This window comes from Carcharhinus amblyrhynchos, unplaced genomic scaffold, assembly GCF_965287045.1.
Source record: "Carcharhinus amblyrhynchos unplaced genomic scaffold, sCarAmb.v2.hapA scaffold_53, whole genome shotgun sequence".
Taxonomy (NCBI): Eukaryota; Metazoa; Chordata; class Chondrichthyes; order Carcharhiniformes; family Carcharhinidae; genus Carcharhinus; species Carcharhinus amblyrhynchos.
This window is the reverse complement of record NW_027649794.1, coordinates 962,452-984,452: the sequence shown is the minus strand read 5'-3', so window position 1 is coordinate 984,452 and position 22,001 is coordinate 962,452. Positions and strand designations below refer to the sequence as shown.

Here is a 22,001-nt window from a genome sequence, read left to right as displayed (position 1 = left end):
TAGAGCGGGGCAGTGGGATTAGTTTGGGATTGACACAGAGCTATGGGGAGGGAGCGGGGCAGTGGGATTAGTTTGGGATTGACACAGGGCTATGGGGATAGAGCGGGGCAGTGGGATTAGTTTGGGATTGACACAGGGCTATGGGGAGGGAGCGGGGCAGTGGGATTAGTTTGGGATTGACACAGGGCTATGGGGATAGAGCGGGGCAGTGGGATTAGTTTGGGATTGACACAGGGCTATGGGGAGGGAGCGGGGCAGTGGGATTAGTTTGGGATTGACACAGGACTATGGGGAGGGAGTGGGACAGTGGGATTAGTTTGGGATTGATATACAAAAGACCGGAAACAGACACGATGAGCCAAATGGCTTCTGTCTAGAACTGGGATCAAACATTAGACAAAATTTCAAAAGATTAATTGATGAAAGAGAATTTTTGGTTTCTGTATTATAACATCTATATTTGTTGTATTACAATCGTTGATATCAGAATTTTAAATTTGAATGCTATGGAAAATGTCTATTTCCTTCCGATATGTTGAACAGAGACCCGTTAACACCACAGCTACAATAGCACCCCGTTTGAGCAGGAATGTGCTGGAGAATTCCACCCTGTAGGATATAGAGGGAGTTGATACAACGGTTGGACAGAGAGTTGTGACCACTTTGCGCATGTTGGGAGTCTCCCTCCCTCTCAGGAACCCTCGCTCCATCTCCAAGAGGCTGAATCCAGTCGAGGAGTGTTGAAGAGTGAAGCATTGTGTTCAGAGCACCAGGTTAAGGAGTACCAGGAGGAGTGCGGTGCCAATGGAGGCGTTGAGGTGGGTTGGTCCAACGTTAGGAGTGGTTTTGGGGCTCGGAGTGGTAGATCTGGTGAAGTTGCGGGATTCCAGGTTGCACATGTTGTCCTTGCAGCAGTAGAACGCATTGTTTGGATCAATCGCCAGAAGTCCAAGACCACTATTGGGATACCGACAGACAAAGTCGGAAACACAGCCTTTCATCACGTACGTTGAGGGATCCGCTGTGTGTTGGAAAGGGAGAGCAATCTGTTACATACCTTCCAATTCAATTACATTTCATCGAGTCCCCGCATCCCATCTCTTGCCTGTGTGGTTTAAACTTCCCCATCCTGTGAACCACCCAGCCCTCCTCACAGAGTTAGGCCATTCAGCCCATCCAGCTCATTCCATCACTTAATTTGGATTGTGATCCATCTGGTCCTTAACTTCATCGATCCACCTTGGGTCTACAACCTCTCATCACGTTAACCAAAAACCTATCTGTCACAGTTTGGAAATTGTCCATTGGCCCTCCCAGAGCTCAATAGCTTTCTTCGATGCTAAGGATGGGAGGGTTAGAGGGTTCCAGGCTCCCCTTTGTGTGTGGAAATGCTTTCCCACATCACCCCTGAAATTACATCCATGAACTTTAGGGCTCTACCCCCCGCCCCCTCCGCCCGCTCCCTTTCTGGACCCCCCACTCAATTGGCACAATCAAATCCTTAAATCATCTTAAACCATTCAAAGAACAAAGAGTAAAGAAAATTACAGCACAGGAACAGGCCCTTCGGCCCTCCAAGCCTGCACCGACCATGCTGCCCGTCTGAACTAAAACCGCCTACCCTTCTGGGGACAATCTCCCTCTATTCCCCATCCTATGTACAAAAGTCCACTACCTCCCCCGGCAACGAGTTCCAGGCACCCATCACCCCTTGTGTAAAAAACTTGCCTCGTACACCTCTTTTAAACATTGTACCTTAAATCTGTGCCCCCTGGTAGTTGACTCTTCCACCCTGGGAAAAAGCTTCTGACTATCCTCTCTGCCCATGCGCCTCATGATCTTGTAGACTTCTATCAGGCCTCCCCTCAACCTCCGCCATTCCAGTGAGAACAAACCAAGTTTCTTCAACCTCTCCTCATAGTAATGCCCTCCATACCAGGCACCATACTGGTAAATCTTTCCGGTACCCTCTTCAAAGCTTCCACATCCTTCTAGTAGTGTGGTGATCAGAATTGAACACTATATTCCAAGTGCGGCCTAAATAAGGTTCTATAAAGCTGCAACATGACTTGCCAATTTTTAAACTCAATGCCCCAACCAATGAAGACAAGCATTCGATTAACTTAATCTTCAATGCTCGAGAGAATGCAAACCTAGTCAGTGGCAATTACCCCCATAATTTAATTCAATCGGCCCCAATATCATCCCAGTGAATGGAAGTTGCACCCTCCCCAAGACCAAGGTATCCTGCCTCAGGTGTGGTGCTGAACAGTTCTTCCTGATGGAGTTTTTATCGAGCTCCAAACTACCTTCCAGCACTGACAGCTTTCCTTTTGAAGGAATACTTACAATTAATCTCAATCCCATTTTCCGAATTTCGTTTCCAGTACATCTGGAGGAGATGTTTCCATTTGAGAGGCAGCACAGGACTTGGGGTCATCAATATCATCCCAATTGCTGCTAAATCCAATGGGGAATTGAGGAGAAACCTCTTTCCTCTGGGAATGAGGAGAATGTGGGACTCGCTCCCACAGGGAGTGGGGAGAATGTGGGACTCGCTCCCACAGGGAGTGGGGAGAATGTGGGACTCGCTCCCACAGGGAGTGGGGAGAATGTGGGACTCGCTCCCACAGGGAGTGGGGAGAATGTGGGACTCGCTCCCACAGGGAGTAGGGAGAATGTGGGACTCGCTCCCACAGGGAGTGGGGAGAATGTGGAACTCACTGCTGCAGGGAGTGGAGAGAATGTGGGATTCATTCCCACAGGGAGTGGGGAGAATGTGGGACTCACTCCCACATGGAGTGGGGACAGTGTCGGACTCAATCCCACGGGGAATGGGAAGAATGTGGGATTTGAGTCCACAGGGAGTGGGGAGAATTGGGATTCATTCCTATAGGGAGCGAGGAGAGTGTCAGACTCGATCCCACAGGGAGTGGGGAGAATGTGAGACTCACTCCCAGGGGAAGTGGAGAGAATGTGGGACTCGCTTCTACAGAGAGTAGGGAGAATATGGAACTCGTTTCCACAGGGAGTGGGGAGCATGTGGGACTTGCTTCCACAGGGAACGGGAGAATTTGGGAGTCGCTACCACAGGGAGTAATTGAAGTGTAGAGTACAGATACATTTAAGGTAGGGAGTTGGATAAAAACATGAGGGAGGAAGGAGGGGAAGGATATGGCGATAAAGAGGTGGGGCCTGGGGGAGGGTGGTGTGGAGTAGATGGGGGTTGATTGGCCTGTTCCTCTGTTGCAAAATCCCTCAGAGCATTTTCACATCGCCCCATAATAAAATGTGGAATGAGGTCTTCAACTTACTCCATCTCAGATTTCCAGAAGTGTGGAAGCAGTGATTCTGTTGCCCTCGACATTTCACTTTCTTCCTCAATTTCGAACATCCTTCCTCAGTAAGAGTGAAACACGCATGACATTCCAGACCATTCAATGTGCTATTGTCGATCTCTGGAATGTAAACAGACCACATTAACCCATTCACATTAAGTCATTCAGAATGACTTAAAGCTCCGATCAGAGATAAAACACAGCTCCATGCTCACTCATAGACACTGGGCGGCAGTAACATGCATGAGGTGGAGAACTCGGAACTGTTCTCCTTGGAGAAGATAAGGTGGAAAGGAGATTTGATAGGGGATTCCAAATCATCAGTGGAGGGGCACTGTGGAAGATTAGGATGGGGAGGGAAACTATTCCCATTGTCCGAGGGATTAATAGGGCACAGATGGACAGAGAGAACAACACTGCGATGAGGATGAACTTCTTCACCTGGTGAGTGGTTAAGATAGGGATAGCAGATAGGGTGGCATGGTGGTGCAGTGGTTAGCACTGCTGCCTCATAGTGCCAGAGACCCCGGGCTTTGGGTCACTCTCTCCCTCTGTCTGCGTGGGTTTCCTCTCCAGGAGATCTGGTTTCCTCCCACAGTCCAAAGATGTGTGGGCTAGGTGCGTTGGCCACACTAAATTGCCCTTTAGCGTCAGGGGGACTAGCAGGGTAAATATGTGGGGTAACGGGGATAGGGGCTGGGTGGGATTGTGGTCGGTGCAGGCTCGATGGGCCGAATGACCTCCTTCTGCATTGTAGGGATTTGATGTTTCTATGACGTTTCCGGCTGTAATAGGGATAGAAAATCCCAGCCAAAAGGGAGATGGGAAGGGGGCAATGGGCAGGAAGGAGAATCAGGGGATACAAGAAAATGGATCATTTCTCCGTGGCAAAATGGAATCACAGAAAGCAATGGGAAGGTGGCCAGATCTCTCCTTGGTATTGGAATGTTACAGGCTCTCACTCAGCCTGGGGAACCTCAGTCCAGAAACCTGATTCATTCAGAACACCAATCTGCAGAGTGGATGGGGCAAGAACCTTAACCCATCTCCTCGCTTTCTCCCAAAACCCAATTCAAATTCAAAGTGAATCCAATTTGTGGTCCCCACAAGAGAGACAAACAAGGTCCAAACTGACAAGATAAGGCACCGCAACCCTATCTTGGCCTTGAGCTGATGCTTGATCTTAGCCAAAAGTCTGAGAGATACTTTTTTTTGTTTGCAAACGTATACTTCATTCATACGGAATTGAAAGACGGGTGACAAAGCATTTCAAGTTGTCGTAACAGTAAAGTGCGGTGATATTTACGTTTTTTCCAGAGGTCTAATGCACTCTGAGGTGCTCCACTTCAATAGGGTGGCACCACGGTGGTTAGCACTGCTGCCGCACAGCACCAGGGAGTCTGGTTCAATTCCAGCCTCAGGCCACTATCTGTGTGGAGCCCGCACATTCTCCTCGTGCCTGCGTGGGTTTCCTCCCACAATCCAGGGATGTGCAAGTTAGGTTGGTTGGCCATGCTAAATTGCCCCTTAATGTTAGGGGGAACCAGCAGGGTAAATGTATGGGGCTACGGGGATAGGGACTGGGTGGGATTGTGATAGGTGCAGACTTGCTGAGTCGAATGGCCTCCTTCTGTACTGTAGGACTCTATGATTCTAATGAGAATATTACATACATTACAATATCTTCATTACAGGGTGTGCAATTCTACTCAAATGATATACATTGGACCTGTTGCAATCTGCGTTGATTCAGTACAATTTCACACAGTTAGAATTAAACACACAGTCCCAGGGATCTTGAAACAAACCTCACTGAATTATAGAATCCCTACAGTTCAGAAGGAGGCCATTCGGCCCATCGAACCCAACAATCCCACTCAGGTCATATCCCCGAAACCCCGCATATTTACCCTGCTAATCCCTCCACATCCTGGGACACTAAGGGGCAATTTAGCACGGCCAATCACCCTAACCTGCACATCTATGGAAGAAACTGGAGCACCCGGAGGAAGCCCACACAGACACGGGGAGATAGTGCAGGTTCCACACAGACGTTCACCCGACGCTGGAATTGAACCCAGGTCCCTGGTTCTGTGAGACAGCAGTGCTAGGCATTGTGAACTTCCCCCCATTGAGTCACTGTGGCAGGTGTCCCCAGCTTTAGTGCGTGCCTCAGCACATATAGTCCTGGGCTTTAGAATTTGCCAGTCTGCAAATTCCTTGCACTGGAAAACCAACAAGCTTCGGGCAAACCAAAGAGCATCTTTCACCCTGTTGATAGCCTCCGAAAGGCTGAAAGATAGTTTTTGAAAAATTTTTACCAAGTTACAAAGCCAACATGCAGAGTGACTGGTGAATCTTTAGCATGTCTTCTCGCTTTCTCCAAAAACTCAATTCAAATTCAAATTGAATCTGATTCATGGTCCCCACAAGAGAGACAAAAAGGGTGTTATACCTGATCTTGGGCTTGATCTGAAGGTTACTTAGTCAAAATGCCAAGAAGCGGTGTGCTCCATGTATCCCTCATGGAGGGCTACAGTGTTGAACAAAGAACAAAGAGGAATATAGCTCAGGAACCATGTCCTTCAAGGCCGTGCCAATCATGAAGCTCTAAGTGAACTAAAAAAAACCTTCTGCCCATTCCCAGTCTGTATCCCTCTACTCCCTCCCTGTTCATGTACCCATCCAGATGCTTCTTCCACCCCCTCCTCTGGCACACATTCCAGGCGCCCACCACTCTCTGCATGAAAAACTAACCACCCCCCCCCGCAACCATCTCCCTTTAACCTTCCCCTTCTCACCTTGAACCTGTCAGATGCTTTTTCCGAGGGTAGAAAACTTAGGGGACATAGGTTTAAGGTGCATGGGGAAAAGTTTAAAGGACATGTGCCAGGCAAGTTTTTTACACAGGGGGTGATGTCTGGAACTTGCTGCCCATGGGGGGTGGTGGGAGCAGGTATAGGATGGGAATGGGAAGATACGGACTCCGGAAGTGCATATGGTTTTAGCTTAGTTAGGGCATCGTGATCGGCGCAGGCTTGGAGGGCTGAAGGTCCTGCTCCTGTGCTGTATTGCTCTTTGATCTTTGTTCTTTGATCATTATCATCTTGCTGCCTCACAGCACCAGGGACCTCGGTTCAATTCCCGGCTTGGGTACTGTCTGTGCAGAGTTTGCATGTTCTCCCCAGCTGCTCCAGTTTCCTCCCACTGTCCAAAAGGCATGCTGGTTCGGTGCATTGGACAGTCTAAATTCTCCTTCAGTGCACCCCAACAGTGTGGCGACTAGGGGATTTTCACAGTAACTTTATAGCAGTGTTAACATAAGCCTACTTGTGACTAATAAATAAACTTCAAACATCCTGTCAGAGTGACTTATTACTGGAGATCTTTGGGGCGTGACTGATGCAGTCGAAATGCGTGTTTCTTGTTTAAGTTTGTCATTTGCCTGATACAGAATGTGAAATAAGTGAGGTGGAGCCTGCTGGTCTGAACCCCCTCTCACATCCACACCAATGGTCCCAGTGTTAGTAGTGCTTATCAATGTCATACCTGGTTCAACAGCATCGTTGCAAAGATTGGAGTTACAACAGGTCGTGTGCAAGTAGGTGGAGAAAAACCCACTGTTGAAAGTGACGAGACCAAAACAGCTTCCACACCCGCTCACCAAGAAATTAGTACGTGTTGGACCTAATTGAACAAATGGCATTATATTACAGCACCAAAATGTATCCGAGATATCACACACAAGCTCTCCACATCATTAAACCCGATTAGGCTCAGTATCATTCCACTGAGTCCAGGATCACAGGGATAGCGAGGGGTGTAAGGGCTGAAGGAAGTTACAGAGATAGGGAGGGTTGTAGAAGGTTACAGAGATAGGGAGGGGTGTAGAGGCTGGAGGAGGTTACAGAGATAGGGAGGGGTGTAGAGGCTGGAGGAGGTTACAGAGATAGGGAGGGGTGTAGAGGCTGGAGGAGGTTACAGAGATAGGGAGGGGTGTAGGGGCTGGAGGAAGCTACAGAGATAGAGAGGGGGTGTAGGGGCTGGAGGAGGTTACAGAGATAGGGAGGGTTGTAGAGGCTGGAGGAGGTTACAGAGATAGGGAGGGGTGTAGGGGCTGGAGGAGGTTACAGAGATAGGGAGGGGTGTAGAGGCTGGAGGAGGTTACAGAGACAGGGAGGGGTGTAGAAGCTGGAGGAGGTTACAGAGACAGGGAGGGGTGTAGAGGTTAGATCATAGAATCATAGACTCTCTTCGACCCATCGATTCAGCACTGACCACAATCCCACCCAGGCTCTACTGCCATATCCCTACATATTTTACCCGCTAACCCCTCTAACCTAAGCATCCCAGGATACGAAGGGGCAATTTTAACATGGCCAATCAACCTAACCCGCACATCTTTGGACTGTGGGAGGAAACCAGAGCACCGGGAGGAAACCTTCACAGACACGATGAGAATGTGCAAACCCCACACAGACAGTGACCCGACCCGGGAATCGAACCCAGGACCCTGGAGCTGTGAAGCAGTAGTGCTAACCACTGTGCTACCATGCCACCCAGGTTGGAGGAGGTTACAGAGATAGGGAGGGGTGTAGGGCCTGGAGGAGGCTGCAGAGATAGGGAGGGGTGTTGGGGCTGGAGGATATTACAGAAATAGGGAGGGTTATAGGGGCTGGAGGATGTTACAGAGAGAGGGAGAGTTGTAGGGGCAGGAGGAGGTTACAGAGAGAGGGAGGGTTGTAGCAGCTGGAGGTGGTGACAGAGATAGGGAGGGGTATAAGGGCTGGAGGATGTTACAGAGAGAGGGAGGGCTGTAGAGGCAGGAGGACATCACAGAGACAATTGCCACTTTTTCCAAAAAACTTAATATCAGGGTTGTTAGCCACAGATTCCTGGGACATCCAAGCAAGAGATCAATCTTCTGGACAAAAACAGGCTCTTGTCTACAACGGAAGGCACTACACCACGAAGGACCCACTTGATCTGGATTAAAAATGTCAAGAGAGATAGGACCCTATCATTGGGAAGGATGAAGACCATTTTTGGTCATACCTGTTTGGTCCCCCAGAGTGTACAGAGAGGAGAAAACGCATGAGCCCCTCACCATCCCTCAAGCAGTCATCCCAACTGTACGATGGAGAGATAGAGGGAGACAGATAGCTGCCAGAACAAAGTCCAGTTGAGCAGGCTTCACCTGCAAAGATAAAGCCTACCACTCCTCCTACAGCAGTGGGAACAAGGTATGGTAAGGTTGTAAGGTCAGAATGACGCATTGACTCAGAAACGTGAACGGGGGAGACTGGGTAGTTGTAACGATGGAAATATATGCAGTAAGCAGCAATAGCTTGTATTACATTGGATAAAGAATTGGGGAGGTGTAGTATAACGGTTTGTCACATAAAGGAATAATATGGCACTGGAGGGATTGCAGAGGAGATTGACCAGGATGCTATTCCCAACTGGATAAGAAGCAGCTGAAGGTCAGTCACAAGGTTCAAGGTGAGGGGCAGGTTTAGGGGGGGATGTGAGGAGAAATGTTTTTACCCAGAGGGTAGTGAGGGTCTGGAATGTGCTGCCTGGGAGGGTGGTGGAGGCAGGATGACTCACGCCCTTTAAAAAGTACCTGGGTGAGCACATCATAACATTCAGGGCTATGGGCCCAGTGCTGCTCACTGGAGTTAGGTGGGAGGTCAGGTGTTTCTCTCGGATTGGTATGCCGAAGGGCCTCTTCCGCACTGTATGAATCTATGAGTACAATACCATCCACACAGCAGAGAACACATCATCCCCACAACACATCAGTCTAGTGTTCATCAGAATCGTGTGTAGAAGGAAGCTCAAAAAAGGCTCCTTGCTGAAGCCATTACTGTACATACGTACATAGTTCTTGGAGTTAATAGACACATTTATTCTGTTGACCTATGTAAGACTACCAGAATGTCATTAAAACATACAGAATGAGACCCCAACACCTCCGAACAACAGCCTAGGTTTCTAAGTCTGGCCCCTGAGATCAGGAATTCCTTTCCAAAATCTCTCTACTCTCTCTCTCTCTCTTTCCCCTGCTTTAAGACGCTACTTAAAACCTGCCTCTTTGACTGAGCTTTTGGTCACGTGACCTATACCTCGCCATGTGATGTGCTGTCAGCTCCTTATTTGGGCATGCTGCGATGCAGCACTTTGGGATGTTTTCCTATATTAAAGGCGCCATTAAAACTGTCGTTGAAGTGTTGCAGTGAAAGTAAAATCCCGATGGTTACACTGGAATTAGAGTCATAGAGGTTTACAGCATGCAATCAACTTGTCCATCCTGCCCTTTTTTTTAATCATTAAGCTAGTCCTAATTGCCTGCTTTTGACCCACATCCCTCTAATACCCATCTTACCCATGTAATTGGCTAAATGCTTTTCAAAGATAAAATTGTACCCGCCTTTACTACTATGTCTGGCAATTTGTTCTAGACACTCACCACCCTCTGTGTGGAACAATTGCCCCTCTGGACCCTTTTGTATCTCTCCCCTCTCACCTTAAACCTATGCCATCTAGTTTTAGACTCCCCTACCTTTGGGAAAAGATGTCTACCTCATCTATGCTCCTCATTATTTCATCGCCCTCTACAAGATCATCCCAAAGTTTCCCAGTCTATCCAGCCTCTTGTTATAACTCACAATCCTAAAAAATCTTTGCTGCATTCTTTCTAGTTTAATAATATCCTTTCTATAATAGGGTGACCAGAATTGCACACAGTATTCCAAGTGTGGCCTCACCAATGTCTTGTACAACTTCAACAAGACGTCCCAACTCCTGTATTCAATGTTCTGACGGATGAAACCAAGCATGCCGAATGCCTCCTTCACCACACTGTCCACCTGTGACTCCATTTTCAAGGAGCTATGAACCTGTACCCTTAGATCTCTGTGCTCTGAATCTCGCCTCAACGCCCTACCATTAACCAAGTAAGTCCTGCCCTGATTCGATTGCCAAAATACACCACCTTGTATTTATCCAAATTAAACTCCATCTGCCATTTGTCAGCCCACTGGCCCAATTGATCAAGATCCCATTGCAATCGGAGATAACTTTCTTCACTGTCCACTACGCCACCAATGTTAGTGTCAGCTGCAAACTTACTAACCACGCCTCCTAAATTCTCATCCGAATCATTGATATGAATGACAAATAATAGTGGGCCCAGCACTGATCCCTGAGGCACACCGCTGCTCACAGGCCTCCAGTTTAAAAAATGACTCTTTACTTCCACCCTCTGACTTCTGTCATCGAGCCAATTTTGTATCCATTTAGATACCTCACCCTGGATCCCTTGGTCACTGAGAGGTACTTACCAATGACTTCATTGACACTGATGGTTCTGCATGTTTGATGGAATGTTGTGTTACACTCAGTCGTGGTGTTTAATGCACAGCTGCCGCGGCGACTATCACACTTGTGACAACTCAGTGAGTGGCCTACGGGAAAAGAAGAGAAACTTTAATTTTAACCCAACTTTGTCACTGGCGATGCCCCGCATTTATTACCCATCCCTAATTGCCCCTTGAGAAGGTGATAGATGAGCTGCCTACTTGAACTCGCTGCAGTCCCTGTGGTGTAGGTACATGATGTAGAGATGCTGGCACTGGACTGGGGTAAACACAGTAAGAAGTCTCACAACACCAGGTTAGAGTCCAACCAGTAATCCCACAAGCTTTCGGAAACGCTGTTCCTTCATCAGGTGAATGGAAGGTTCTGATCAGAGAAGGGCATATAAAGTCACACACAGTTTACAGAATACTGATTAGAATGCAAGTCTTTATAGCTAACCTGCACTGCCCTGACTGGAGACAATTCATATCTCTTTAACCTATGCTAATGCTATCTCCACTCACATTGTCTGCCTCTTTAAGACTTGAGTAGCAGGTTAGCTGTAAAGACTCGCATTCTAATCAGTATTCTGTAAACTGTGTGTGCCTTCCAAAAGCTTGTAAGATTACTATCAGATAAACTGGCTGGACTCTAACCTGGTGTTGGGAGACTTCTTACTGTGGAGGTACATGCACAGTGCTGTTCGGAGAGAGTTCCAGGATTTTGACCCAGTGACAGTGAAGGAACGGCCGATGTATTTCCAAGTCGGGATGCTGAGTGACTTGGAGAGGAACCTCCAGGTGGTGGTGTTGCCATGTATCTGTTTCCCTTCTCCTTCTCGATGGTGGTAGGCGTGGGTTTGGAAGACGCTACCGCAGGTGAGTTGCTGCAGGGCATCTTGTGGTTGGTACACCCACAGCTGCCACTGTGTGTCGGAAGTGGAGGGAGTGAATGGTTAAGGTGGTGGACAGGGTGCCAGTTAAGTGGGGTTGCTTTGCGCTGAATGGTGTTGCGCTTCTTGAGTGTTGTTGGAGCTGTTCCCATCCAGGCAAGTCAAGCCTTGACCCGAGAATGCGTTGGATGTTCAGTCGTGCAATATATTCCAGACTGAGTTCAGTTAATCTGTTGGCACTAATGGAATCAACAGATAGAGCAGGAAAGTGAGACAGAGGTGAAACGTCAGTCATGATCTTATTGAATAGAGAGGCAGGCTCTGAAGATCATACTCCTATTGCTTATGATTTTATACTCAGCCAGTACTTGGGTGCCTAGTTATGACAGTGCCAGCCCCTTGGTTAGCACTGCTGCCTCACAGCGCCAGGGACCTGGGTTTAATTCCAACCTCGGGTCACTGTCTGTGAGGAGTTTGCACATTCTCCTCGTGTCTGCGTGGGTTTCCTCTGGGTGCTCCGGTTTCCTCCCACACTCCAAAGAGGTAGGTGCAGGTTAAATGGATTGGCCGTGCTAAATTGACCCTAGGGGGTTTAGCAGGGTAAATATGCAGTGTTACGGGGATGGGGACTGGGTGGAGTTGCAGTCGGGGCAATGAGGATGGGCCTCCTTCTGCATTGTAGGGATGTGATGATTTCCATGAAGAGAAATAGACGGTGTGGCATTCTTAACCTGGCGGATTTGCGCAAGAACAGGGCCATGAGACTGAAATAACAGTGTCGACGTTCATACCAAGTGGCTGAAGAAATAGCTTCATGAGCCCCTAGCTGACAGCGGATGGACTCTAAGACACTGATTGAAACTTTATGCTACACTTGCAACTATTCAGTGCCCCCAGTAAGGGGCTGCTACAGGACAGTCATGGTAAAAAAGTCTGACAACACCAGGACTTTTTCCTGTGTTTACCCCAGTCCAACGCCGGCACATCCACAACAGGACAGTCATGGTCAGGAAGGTGGGCCAACCCGAGAGGGTGCGACCGTACCAAAGGAACTGTCCCACCTGCCTTCAATGTAATTGTGAAGGTATTGACAGTGGATGCACTTAGCATGCAGTTAAACATTAATAAGTTAAAACACAGTGTGCAAACATTCATATATGCCAGTAAACATTCCGCTTTGCAACATTATCAGACTAATCGATATGTCTCTGCGAAAAGCATAAGAAGAGTGTTTGTGTCTGGATTGGCAACGCCCTGTGAATGCTCAGTAACCCTACCTTCTGCGAGCAAGGCAGCTAGAAGCACTGTTCCAAGTAACAGCTTCATTTTCTTCTTTGTCTCTCTTCCTCTGGACTCCAAGAACAGCCCAGAATGAAGCATTCGATGATATTTATAGGCTGGGTAACGTCACAACCACACTCGTGAAATAAGAACCAACAGAAAGCCCCGTTGCTTGTCCCGCCTGTTGGAGATCAAGGTGAAGGTGTTGGCAAGGCTCCAGTGGTAAATTCCCCACTGCGGGAGGGTATGGTTGAGTGGTGGTGGGGGTGGGGGAGTCAGGAAGGGATCTGACTGGAGTTCACCCCAAAGGAACTGGGGTTCAGAGAGTGAATACTGTGATTGCCACATCTCCAGTGGTCTGGTCACTCATCACTTCTATTTTATCAATCTTTTTTTTTTGAAGGGGTTGGAAGCACTCCTTTGGTTTCCTGATAGCCCATTAACCTGCTCAGGAAAGTAGAATATCAGCGCTTATTACACAAAAACTGGAGTATAAACATGCACAAGTGTTGTTGCAATTGTATGGAGTGTTGGTGAGACCATACCTGGAGTGCTGTGTCTCGTTTAGGTGTCCTTATTTGAGGAAGGTGGCATTGGAGGCAGCTCAGAGGTTTATTTTATTAAAATTTGTTTTATTAGTGTCACAAGCAGGCCTTACATTAACACTGCAATGACGCTGCTGTGAAACTTTCCTCTCTCTCTCTCTGGCGCCTGTTTGGGTACACTGAGGGTGAATTTAGCATGGCCAATGCATCCTAACCAGCACCTCTCTTTGGAGCGATTCTGGAGATGAAAGGGTTGACGGATAAGATTAAACAGTGTGGGCTGCGACTCGCTGGAGTTTAGAACGACGAGAGGAGACCTGATCGAGGTATATAAATTACTAAAAGGGATTGATAAAGTAAATGGCGGAGAAATGTTTCCCATTATGGGGCAATCTGGAACAAGAGGTCACAGGTATAGACTGAGAGGTGATAGATCCAAAGCTGAGATGGGAGGAACTACTTCCTGCAGAGGGTGGTGAATTTGTGGAGCTCACTGCCCCGGAAGGCAGTGGAGTCTGAATCATTGCAAGGTTTCGAGAAAGAGATAGATATAATTCTAATAAAAAAAGGATAAGGGATATGGGGAGTAGGTGGGGAGGTGGACGGGAGACCAGGGAGAGATAGGGCATGATCTGATTCAATGACAGAGGAGGCTGAATTTGTCCACTTCAGCTCCTAATTTTCCTACGAAGTGCCTCTCACGAGCATTTCATTGTCTGAGGCAGAGGAAGAGCCCAGCTATTGGAGACGGTAGACTCTTCGAATGGAGACTGGGCCAAGAGATGTCATTCAGTCACCCGTAAATCCACCACTCCCTCACCTTCTGTCATTCTCTGCCTCCGATAGGGAGCTGGCTGATGCAGACTTTCTGTAACTCCCCGGGGAGTCGTAAATGCTCATGATTTATGACTAAGTTTGGAATTCTACTCTCTCGAGTGGGACAGTGCTCCCTCAGTACCTCTGACAGTGCAGCACTCCCTCAACACTGACCCTCTGACAGTGCGGCACTCCCTCAGTACTGACCCTCTGATAGTGCGGCACTCCCTCAGCACTGACCCTCTGACAGTGCGGCACTCCCTCAGCACTGACCCTCTGACAGTGCGGCACTCCCTCAGTACTGACCCTCTGACAGTGCAGCACTCCCTCAGTACTGACCCTCTGACAGTGCGGCACTCCCTCAGTACTGACCCTCTGACAGTGCAGCACTCCCTCAGTACTGACCCTCTGACAGTGCGGCACTCCCTCAGTACTAACCCTCTGACAGTGCAGCACTCCCTCAGTACTGACCCTCTGACAGTGCGGCACTCCCTCAGTACCTCTGACAGTGTGGCACTCCCTCAACACTGACCCTCTGACAGTGCAGCACCCCCTCAGCACTGACCCTCTGACAGTGCGGCACTCCCTCAGTACTGACCCTCTGACAGTGCAGCACTCCCTCAGTACTGACCCTCTGACAGTGCGGCACTCCCTCAACACTGACCCTCTGACAGTGCGGCACTCCCTCAGTACCTCTGACAGTGCGGCACTCCCTCAGTACTGACCCTCTGATAGTGCGGCACTCCCTCAGCACTGACCCTCTGACAGTGCGGCACTCCCTCAGTACTAACCCTCTGACAGTGCGGCACTCCCTCAGTACTGACCCTCTGACAGTGCGGCACTCCCTCAGCACTGACCCTCTGACAGTGCAGCACTCCCTCAGTACTAACCCTGTGACAGTGCAGCACTCCCTCAGTACTGACCCTCTGACGGTGCAGCACTCCCTCAGTACTGACCCTCTGACAGTGCAGCACTCCCTCAGTACTGACCCTCTGACAGTGCGGCACTCCCTCAGTACTGACCCTCTGACAGTGCGGCACTCCCTCAGCACTAACCCTCTGACAGTGCGGCACTCCCTCAGCACTGACCCTCTGACAGTGCGGCACTCCCTCAGTACTAACCCTCTGACAGTGCGGCACTCCCTCAGTACTGACCCTCTGACGGTGCAGCACTCCCTCAGTACTGACCCTCTGACAGTGCGGCACTCCCTCAGTACTGAACCTCTGACAGTGCGACACTCCTTTAGTACTGACCCTCTGACAGTGCGGCACTCCCTCAGTACTGACCCTCTGACAGTGCGGCACTCCCTCAGCACTGACCCTCTGACAGTGCGGCATTCCCTCAGTACTGAACCTCTGACAGTGCGGCACTCCCTCAGTACTGACCCTCTGACAGTGCGGCACTCCCTCAGTACTGACCCTCTGACAGTGCGGCACTCCCTCAGTACTGACCTTTGTAGAAGGTAAATGGTTTCAGATGGTACATGGAACAAAGACACTGCCTTCATTGTCCTGTGAGGGTGAGAATCCAATGGTGTCGCTTGGAATGGGGACAAGTCACACCCTCCCGGCTATCCTGTTCAATAGCTATCTGGAACCAACATCACATGAACAGTGGGTCATCAACACATTGCAGTTTGTGGGATCTTGCTGTGTCTACACTGATTTCTGTGTTTTCGATAGTGACAGCACTTTATTGAGTTTTGCATTGACTGTAAGGGGTTCTGGGATGTCCTGAGATGAAAAACGCCTCAGAAACACAAGTTCATAGAATCCCTACAGTGCAGAAGGTGACCATTCAGCCCATCGAGTCTGCACCGACCACAATCCCACCCAGGCCCTATCCCCATAACCCCACATATTTACCCTACTCGTCCCCTTGACACTAAGGTTAATTTATCACAGCTAATCAGCCTTACCCGCAAATCGTTAGACTGTAGGAGGAAACCCATGCAGACATGGGGAGAATGTGCAAACTCCACACAGGCAGTGACCCAAACCGGGAATCGAACCTGGGTCCCTCGCGCCGTGAGGCAGCAGTGCTATCCACTGTACCACCATGCCAGCCCCCTCCCCACTGTGCCACTGTGCACCTCCCCCCCCCCCCCCCCCACTGTGCCACGATGCCGGCCCCTACTCTTCCACCATTCAGCCCCACATTGTGCCACCATGCCATCCCCACTGTGCCACCGTGCCCCTCCCACTGTGCCACCATGCTCGCCACTGTGCCCCTCCCACTGTGCCACCGTGCCACTCCCTCAGTGCCACCATGCCATCCCCAGCCTGTCACCATGCCATCCCACTGCGCCACAATGCCATCCCCACTGTGCCGCCATGTCCCCCTACTGTGCCGCCCACCCCACTGTGCCCCTCCCACTGTGCCACAATGCCACCTCCTCCATTGTGCCACTGTGCCCCCCCTCCCCTCCCCGGTTCATCATATTATGTATAAAACTCAACAGGAAATGTTCAGATCCCTGGCAGGGAACGGCAGGACAATTATACAAAAGAAAAATTCAGCCGTGTTGATGTGATTAATTGCCAATGATTAGACAGGTATTTAGCTCTGCGCTTTTCCTGCCCAACTGGTTTCAGTAACACGATGCCAGGACATCCGCCCTGTTGGAAAAGCCCCCAGTCATTCCCGGAGAGTGTGGAATGATCCTGGCCTGTAACAATTGACCCTCGAGAGAATGAGGAAACTGCAACATTCACATGAAGGCTTTGATTTGCAAATCCCATGGCATTTCTTAATAATCCCCCCCCACAGGCTTTGAGGTTCTAAATATTCAGCGTCTTCCTCACCTCCGCAGGGAGAAGTTGTAATGTCCCAGAAACATCCCACAGATTTCATCATCTCCATTCCTCCCTCCAACCCCAATCTGAAGGATCGGGCAGTTTTCCAAGCAAGAATGGAAACGCAGAGCGAAAAGAGAAACAGTAAGGAGAATGGCAAAAGGGAAAGCACGTGCGAGTTGGAGAGAACTTTGGTGAGGCCGCAGCTGTGTGCAGTTCTGATCACCACATCATAGGGATGACGTGATTGCAATGGACGGGGTGCAGAAGAGATGGAGCAGGATGCTGCCTGGGATGGGACGTTTAAGCAGTGAAGAGAGGTTGAGTAGGCTTGGGTTGTTTTTGTTGGAGCAGAAAAGACCGAGGGGGAGATCTGATCGAGGTGTACAACATTATGAAGGGCACGGACGGAGTGGATAGGGAGCAACTGTTCCCCTTAGTTGATGGGTCAGTCACAAGGGGATATAGGTTCAAAGTGAGGGGTAGAAGGTTTAGGAGGGATATGAAGAAAAACCTTTTTATGTAAAGGTCTGGAATGTGCTGCCTGGAAGGGGGTAGAGACGGATTGCCTCATATCCTTTAAAAAGTATCTGGATGAACACTTGGCACATCATAACATTCAGGGCCAACTGATGGTAGATGGGGTTAAAAAGAGCAAAGAACAAAGAGAAGTACAGCACAGGAACAGACCCTTCTGCCCTCCAAATGCCATATGCCTTCTTAATAATTTGGCCACGTGTGTTGCCACTTTTAGGGAACTGTGGACCTGCGCCCCAATCACTCTGTATGTTACTGTTCCTAAGGGTTCTGCCATTTATGTACAATTCACACCTAAATTTGATCTTCCAAGATGCATTATCTCGCATTTGTCCGGATTAAACTCCATCTGCCATTTTTGTGCCCAAGCCCCCTGTTGTATTCTCTGACAGTCCCCGGCACGATCGGCAACTCCATCGATCATCATGTCATCCACAAATTTACAAATCAGACCACCCATATTTTCTTCCAGAGCATTTATGTATACTACAAACAAGAGAGGTCCCAGCACTGACCCCTACAGAACACCACTAGCTACAGATCTCCATTCTGAGAAACACCCTTCTCCCACTACCTTCAGTCTTTTATAACCAAGCCACTTCTGTATCCATCTAGCCAGCCTACCTCAAATCCCATGTGATTTTAGTTTTTGTACCAGTCTGCCACGTGGGATCTTGTCAAATGTCTTACTAAAGTCCATATAAACTAGATCCACCGCCCTTCCCTCGTCAATTTTCCCTGTCACGTACATATGCTAAATTGACATTTTTTTAAATTCATTCAAGGAATGTAGACATAACGATCTTGATGATGGCTTCAATGAAATTTTCCATGGCCAACAGTTGACTGTCGCCCTTGCGAGTTTTCTTACCCAATCATTGACCATGTGTGAGTGATGAAGTTATTGAAGAATATCAGGTCACAAAGATTCCAGTATGGTGACCTGGCTGTCTTTAAAAATGACATGATGTGGAGATGCTGGCGTTGGACTGGGGTAAACACAGTAAGGAGTCTCACAACACCAGGTTAAAGTCCAACAGGTTCATTTGGTAGCAAATGCCACAGGCTTTCAGAGCACTGCTCCTTCATCAGGCGAGTGGGGAGTTCTGATCACAAACAGGGCCTATAAAGGCACACACTCAGTTTACAGGATACTGATTAGAATGCGAGTCTTTACGGCTAATTAATCTTAAAGGTGCAGACAATGTGAGTGGAGATAGTATTACGCACAGATTAAAGAGATGCGTATTGTCTCCAGACAGGACAGTAAGTGAGATGTTGCAAGCCCGGGCAAGTCATGGGGGTTACAAATAGTGTGACATGAACCCAAGATCCCTGTTGAGACCGTCCTCATGTGTGCAGAACTTGGCTATCAGTCTCTGCTCAGCGACTCTGCGCTGTCGTGTGTTGTGAAGGCCGCCTTGGAGAATGCTTACCCGAAGATCAGAGGCTGAATGCCCGTGACCGCGAAGTGTTCGCCAACAGGAAGAGAACAGTCTTGCCTGGTGATTGTCGAGCGGTGTTCATTCATCTGTTGTCATAGCATCTGTATGGTCTCCCCAATGTACCATGCTTCGGGACATCCTTTCCTGCAGCATAACAGCTAGACAATGTTGGCTGAGTTGCAAGAATATGTGCCATGTACCTGATGGATGGTGTTCTCATGTGAGATGGTGGCATCCGTGTTGATGATGCCCCAGGAGATGCCTAGTTCATTCTTGGGAGGCCCAAAAGGTCTCACGTGTCTGTGGACTTGCTGAATTTAATCTGACCAGCCTTCAATGGTGGAATCTTTTGATGTTTCTTCTTGTGATTGCTGGCCTTTATATCATGTAAAATTTACCAGATCAATTGACGGACTTGCATTCTCCTGCAAGTGCAATGTTACAGCTCTCTTGGAACTGCCAACTTTGTCAAAATGTTCTGTGAATCTCAGTACTAACTCATGAAGTGAGGCGATAGGAATAATTCCTAAATTTGATCTGCCTTCTGACATATGAATAAGTCCATGGATTTTCACTAGAGGAAGCTCATGACTTTTTTATTCACTATGGGATGTGGGCATTATTAGCAAGACCAGAACTTACTGCCCATCCTTAATTGACCCTTGAGAAGGTGGTGGTGAGCCGCTGCAGTTCATGTGGTGTAGGTACACCCACCGTGCTGCTAGGCAGGGAGTTCTTGAGGCCAAGATGGATTATCCACTCTCTGCCCGAGGCTTGTTGCAAATGCTTATCTTTTGCACTGATGTCCTTGAGGATAGAGACAGCTGTAGAGCTCGTGAACCCGTGATCACTGGACCTTCCGTCTTGTTAATTGTACTTGCTGATAGGAGTACGCATGTTTGAAAGTCAAAGTATTGTATCACTGTGGGAGCCTGTTTGAGTTTGTTGTAGATGCTCTGAGGTGCTCTTACCAGGATCATTCAACATCCTGGTTAGAGAAGCTGACAAAGCAATTCAGAGACCTCACTCAAACCCGGAATGAAATTAGATGGGTAATCTGTCATACCAAGGGAACGCTGTGAAGTGTGCTTGTCTACAGGACTGTTGTATAGCCGTTATCTTGTCTGCATCGCGCTTTACATCACTGGCTGTGACAAAATGACCCACGGAAGAACCCTGGTTGACCCTGAATCTGCGTTTTGCAGGGTTAAGCTCCAGCTGCGGGGTTCTGATTCTGTCAGGGGAAGCTGTGTGTCACGTTCTTGCATCGTACGATCCCAAATCAGAATGCTGTCAGCAATGATCTCGCAAGGCTGGCCTGCAAAGAGCTACTCCGTGCATTGCTGGAGTATCAGTGGAGGTCCCACGGGGCAGACAAAGAAAGCGATATCTCCCTCCCAGAGACGCGAACGTGGTACGTTTGGGGGATCCTTCATCGAACGGGATCTGCATTTAGTATCCCAGCTGCTAAACAACTTGCCATTTGGTATGGACTGCTGTCACCGATACCACTGTCTTCACAGGGTGATAAGGTCTGAGCAGCGCCTTGTTCAAGTGCACTGGGTCAATACATACCCTGAGACTGCTACCCTTTTTTTGCTGCGGCCAGCATTACTGAGACCCACTGCATATCCTCATCGATAGCAGCACGTTGGCACAGTGATTAGTGCTGCTGCCTCACAGTGCCAGGGACCCAGGTTCAATTCCCGGCTTGGGTCACTGTCTGTGCAGAGTCTGCATGTTCTTCTCATGTCTGTGCGGGCTTCGTCCGGGTGCTCCACTTTCCTCCCGCACTCCAAAGACGTGCGAGTAAGGTTGATTGCCCATGTTAAATTGCTCCTTACTGACCTGCATAGGTTAGTGGGATTAGTGGGGTAAATGTGTGGGTTATGGGGTAGGACCTGGGTTGGATTGTTGTTGGTGCAGATTCAATGGGCTGAATGGCCTCCTTCTGCACCGTAGGGATTCTATGATTCTACGATAGGAGTTCTCACACTTAGGATTGCCACCCAATACAACTCATTAAATTCTTGCTGCTTCATAGGTAAGGAGCACAGACTGTTGGTGGTGCCAAACTATCTTGTCTTATGTGGTATAATACAGGTAGATTTAGGGTGGCACAATGGTTAGCATTGCTGCCTCACAGCGCCCGGGACCCGGGTTCAATCCTTGGCTTGGGTCACTGTCTGTGTAGAGTTCGCACATTCTCCCTGTGTCTGCGTGGGTTTTCTCTGGGTGCTCCGGTTTCTGCCCGCAGTCCAAAGATGTGTGTGTCAGATTGATTGCCCATGCTAACGTTGCCCCTTAGCATCAGGGGGATTCGCAGGGTAAATATCCGGATTTATGGAAATAAGGCCTAGGTGAGATTGTGGTGCAGACTCGATGGGCCAAATGGCCTCCTTCTGCTCTGTGGGTTTACCAATGACATCATAGGATCACAGAATCCCTACAGTGCAGAAGAGTCCATTCGGCCCATCGAGACGGCACCAACTCTCTGGAGTATCTTACCCAGGCCCTCTCCCCTGTGCTATCACCGTAATGTGGAGATGCCGGCGTTGGACTGGGGTAAACACAGTAAGGAGTCTCACAACACCAGGTTAAAGTCCAACCAGTTTATTTGATAGTAAACCCACAAGCTTTCGGGGTTTGTCCCTTCGTCAGGTGAGTGGAGAGTTCTGGTCACACGCAGAGCATATAAAGGTACTCACTCTCATTCACACACTCAGGCTTGAAGTCACTCACTCATTCATTCACATGCCCACTCAGTCATTTATTCACTCGCTCACTCACTCACCCATTCACTCACTCGCTCACTCAGTCATTCATTCACTCACTCACTCACCCATTCACTCACACGCTCACTCACTCATTCACTCATTCATTCACTCAATCACCCAGTCACTTACTCACTCATTCACTTATTCACTCATTCACTCACTCACTCATTCGCTTACTCATTCACTCACTCATTCATACTGATTAGAATGTGA

General features: G+C 48.8%; 1 protein-coding gene across 1 annotated transcript; it reads right to left on the bottom strand.

Moving 5' to 3' along the window:
• On the bottom strand, nucleotides 1–12,954 carry LOC145337603 (urokinase plasminogen activator surface receptor-like). The gene is made up of 5 exons (XM_080182395.1): nucleotides 12,870–12,954; nucleotides 10,685–10,807; nucleotides 6,888–7,025; nucleotides 3,315–3,458; nucleotides 1–1,021 (listed from the first exon to the last, which is right to left on the bottom strand). The coding sequence occupies exons 1-5, from the start codon at nucleotides 12,916–12,918 to the stop codon at nucleotides 762–764; spliced, it is 714 nt and encodes a 237-aa protein (XP_080038521.1). The 5' UTR covers nucleotides 12,919–12,954; the 3' UTR covers nucleotides 1–761.
• Nucleotides 12,955–22,001: the final 9,047 nt, after the last annotated feature.